The sequence below is a fragment of the Mesitornis unicolor genome, unplaced genomic scaffold, assembly GCF_000695765.1.
Source record: "Mesitornis unicolor isolate BGI_N332 unplaced genomic scaffold, ASM69576v1 scaffold21590, whole genome shotgun sequence".
Classification (NCBI taxonomy): Eukaryota; Metazoa; Chordata; class Aves; order Mesitornithiformes; family Mesitornithidae; genus Mesitornis; species Mesitornis unicolor.
In genome coordinates this window covers 39,062-42,987 of record NW_010158097.1, presented here as the reverse complement: position 1 = coordinate 42,987, position 3,926 = coordinate 39,062, and the positions used below count along the sequence as shown (strand labels likewise).

At 53.0% G+C, this 3,926-nt stretch overlaps 1 protein-coding gene across 1 annotated transcript in view; it reads right to left on the bottom strand.

The window, feature by feature from the left end:
• The window catches only part of RBM19 (RNA binding motif protein 19), a 55,211-nt gene that overhangs the window by 12,996 nt on the left and 38,289 nt on the right, over nt 1–3,926 (bottom strand). Inside the window, exon 22 of the mRNA XM_010182580.1 lies at nt 1,188–1,293. Within this exon, the coding sequence (XP_010180882.1) occupies nt 1,188–1,293 (106 nt within the window). The remainder of the gene's footprint in view (nt 1–1,187; nt 1,294–3,926) is intronic.

The following is a 3,926-nucleotide window of genomic DNA, read 5'->3' as shown; positions in this document are numbered from 1 at the left end:
AGGACAACAACTGTATCCCAGAACTTGATCTTTGTTCTTGCATTCAGCAAGGCAAAGCAGACACAGACCTTTCTCTCTTTGAGGGGGATGGACCCCCTCAAAAGGTCCATCCTTTGACCAGTTCACAAGTACTGCCTTTCTGTTACACTATCTGAAAAATGCCAGGGTAAGGCTGTTCATGGGGTGTCTTAAAACACCCAGCGGAACTGAGGAATATGGGTCCTGTACAGTTTACAAATCAATAAACAGCCATAATGCCTTAAAGTCCCCTAAAGCCAAGGCAGTAGAGGGGGTCGGACATACACTCAGGTTTCCTGATGTGTCACACAGAATCCCAGAACGTTAGGGACTGGAAGGGACCTCAAAAGCTCATCCAGTCCAATCCCCCTGCAGGAGCAGGAACACCCAGATGAGGTTACACAGGAAGGCGTCCAGGCGGGTTTTGAATGTCTCCAGAGAAGGAGACTCCACAACCTCTCTGGGCAGCCTGGTCCAGTGCTCTGTCACCCTCACTGAGAAGAAGTTTCTTCTCAAATTTCAGTGGAACCTCCTGTGTTCCAGCTTGTGTCCGTTATCCCTTGTCTTATCATTGTTTGTCACCGAGAAGAGCCTGGCTCCATCCTCGTGACACTCACCCTTTAAATATTTATAAACATGAATGAGGTCTCCCCTCAGTCTCCTCTTCTGCAAACTAAAGAGACCCAGCTCCCTCAGCCGCTCCTCATAAGGGAGATGCTCCACTCCCTTGATCATCTTTGTAGCCCTACGCTGGACTCTCTCCAGCAGTTCCTGTCCTTCTTGAACTGAGGGGCCCAGAACTGGACACAATATTCCAGATGCGGTCTCACCAGGGCAGAGTAGAGGGGAAGGAGAACCTCTCCTCCATGTCATGTTGAGCTAAAAACATCTCTTTCAGCTCCTTACCTTGCTTCTGACAAATCCCCAACCTTCGAATTGACAAGAATTTGTAGCCATTGTATCCGTTGCACTAAACCTCTGCCCGTTACGGCCTAGGTTGTGGTTTCCGTCGTCAAACCTCCAGTGGTTATGCACATGGGGGTTTGAATGGTAACAGCCTGCCTCAAATCTGGGCTAAGCTTCAGTGGGACAGAGCTTCCAGGCTCCCTTCCTCAGCCTGGTTGAGGTCCAGGCTGGGTGGGTGCTATAGGAGGAGGACCACATCTCACCTTGGCATCCTGCTTGGTGACGAAATCCACAAACCCAAAGCCCCGGTGCGATCCTGTTCCTGCCATCTTCTTGGGCAGCCGGACAGTCTTCAGCTCTCCAAAGGTGCTGGGAATTAGAGAGGGAAAAGCAAAGACACTGTGAGATCAAGCCAGAGCATTGCCCCACGGGAATCTGTTCTCTTTCTCATCCCCAGAGCCTGTGGTAGGCACTGTGTTCACAAGGGTGTCACCCCCTCTGCTCTGCAGGTGCTGGGCATCATTTTAAAGACTGGATTTCCTTGCTTTAACACTGCGTTTCCCATTTTGCAGTCATCAAGAATGTTCGGTGGGTCACAAAAACCTGTTTTTATTTAAGCTTGCTGAATGTATAAGGGAAAACTGGTTAATTCAGCAAAGTCCTGCACAACAACCCCCAGATCCAGCAGTGTTTCGGATGAGTTTTTGAGCACCAATGGCATGGAAAGTCAGGAATGGGGAGATGAGGGGGTTCCTGGTTAGCTGCAGGGTGTGGGGTAGGGCTGGCAGCATCCACACACAGCAGAAACCTTGTCACAGCACGCCTGTCCCCAGACAAGGAACCTGTCACTTGAGCACCAAAGCACACAGCCATCCCTCCAGCCTGAGTCTTGCCCAAAAAGCCTGAAAACAGACCCAAAGGCAGCACTCGCCGGACACCTCTCTGCAGCGCTGTCCCCTAGAGAAATTCCAGGACAAAGCCGATGCTTTCTCTGCATCTGAGCTCCCGCTTCCCCTTCTACTCTCCTCCCCTTACTCCCATTTATCAAACACATATGCACAAACTGCAGGCAATAAATATTTAATGTGGACCAGGTCTGAAGAGATGTGTTATTTTATTTGAAAATCTACACACACGCGCGCATACACAAAAGGAGCCTGGGATGCAGCAGTGGCAAAGAGCACCTGGGAATAAACACAGTAAAGGCCATAAACGCTCTCGTGAAATGATATAAACTAAATCCTGGGAGTTAACCTGGTGCACTGGCAGCATGACCAGGCATTCATCTACCCAATTTCCTTAGGCAACGTGGTGTGTAAATGTACCATTATGAAGCCTCAAAATGAATCTGCACGTCTCCTTCTCGGCGCTTTCCCTCTCTCTCTCCCTCCTGCCCCTTCCAAGCTGGTGCTGTGCAAACAAACAAACAAACCTGAGTGTAGGCGAGGGAGCAGCCTCGGTCGGAGGGGATGCTTGGCTCTGGGAGCACCGTGGGGCTTCCAGCAGCAGGAGGGTCCTCCCACATGGGGGTGCAGGTGATAGGGACCCCAGGAGCTCTGCGGGTGGCTCCTCTCGCTTGCAGCATTGCTGGAGGATCTCTAATGCTGCAGCTGGGTTATGGGAGAGGTAAAGAGAGAGCTCCTGGCCCAAGGAGATGACTGTCTATGGTCTATCTACCACCATGGTTGGTGTGACCCAGACAGGAGAAGCTGGCTCTTCTCTCATCCCCAGCTCAAAGTGGCTGAAGCCACCCACGCTGGGAGACATGCAGGGGTGCTGGGGACCCAATCCAGAGCAGGGCTGGCCACCAGCATCTCCCTAGGGAGAGAGCTGGGGGAAGAAAGGACAGTGGTACCCATCAAGGGCCCCTGGAGAGATGGTCCAATGGAGGAAGCAGCAGCGCAGCTCCCAGAGGGGAGCAGGCAAAGTGGGGGGGGCGAGGAAAGCTGAGGGGCACTGCAGAGACAGGGCTGACCTCGCTGGGGCTGCGGAGTGAAACACCCGCCCCCCCACTGCGGCGCTAATTAGAAACCACAACACAGCAATTACCATCCTGGGAGCTGCGAATGAAGTGGAGAGCCCAGGCCTTTAATGTTCTCCTCTCCAGTGCCAGGCAGAGACTCACACCTCTCTTTTTCCAATTATTTCCTCTGGCTTTGGGGGGAAAGAGGCAGAGGCGGAGGGAACGCAATTACCCCCCGCAGTGCCAGGCTCCTGGTACCCAGGGATGCCAGGTGCCGCCGCGTTTGCTCCCAGGCTGGCTGTATTGATACCTCAGCTTTCCAGCTCCGGGATGGCTGTGCACAGATCCACCGTGGGGATCCAGGGAGTGGGGATGATGGGAGGAAATGGGATGCAGCTCAGCATCCAGGCAAAACCCAAGCAAAATTACATGGGAGGGAAGAAAGCAGCTTTTATACAGGTTGCTAAACTGCAGCTCGCCTGACAGATCCCACCAAGGTGCTTTAAAACACCTTCCCAGGGGTGGGGATGGCTGCAGAGATGGGTAGACTCCCAGCGACTCAGACCCAGCGTCGCTGTCACCTTCTTCCCCTCCCAGCACACAGCTCCCATGGGCACAAATGGTGTGAAAAGTCAGCACGCACCCCAGGGGTGGGGGCTCCTCCTGGAGCTGACGTCTCTCTCCTGTGACTGTGGCAAACTGGATGGAAATCAGAAAGCTGCCGCTGTGGAGTGCAGCACCGTTCCAGGTTCCTCGTCCCGGAATTAGCACAAGTCTGAAAGCTGAGTGGTTTCTGCATTTGTATCCACGAGCATCCATGGCTTCTCCATGTGCTCCCATGCCAGGGCTCAGCCACAGCACAACGGATCTGGCGATTGCGGGAGCAGAGCCCTTTCCTTCTTGAGACACCAACTGAGAATTCATCCGTAACGAGTACAGCCAAGGTGTGCAACAAAACCAACGTCCAATATAAATGACCTCCCCATGGCACTGCTAATAATTAACATAGGCAGTTTTGGGGACAGGGGAAAAAGCCAAG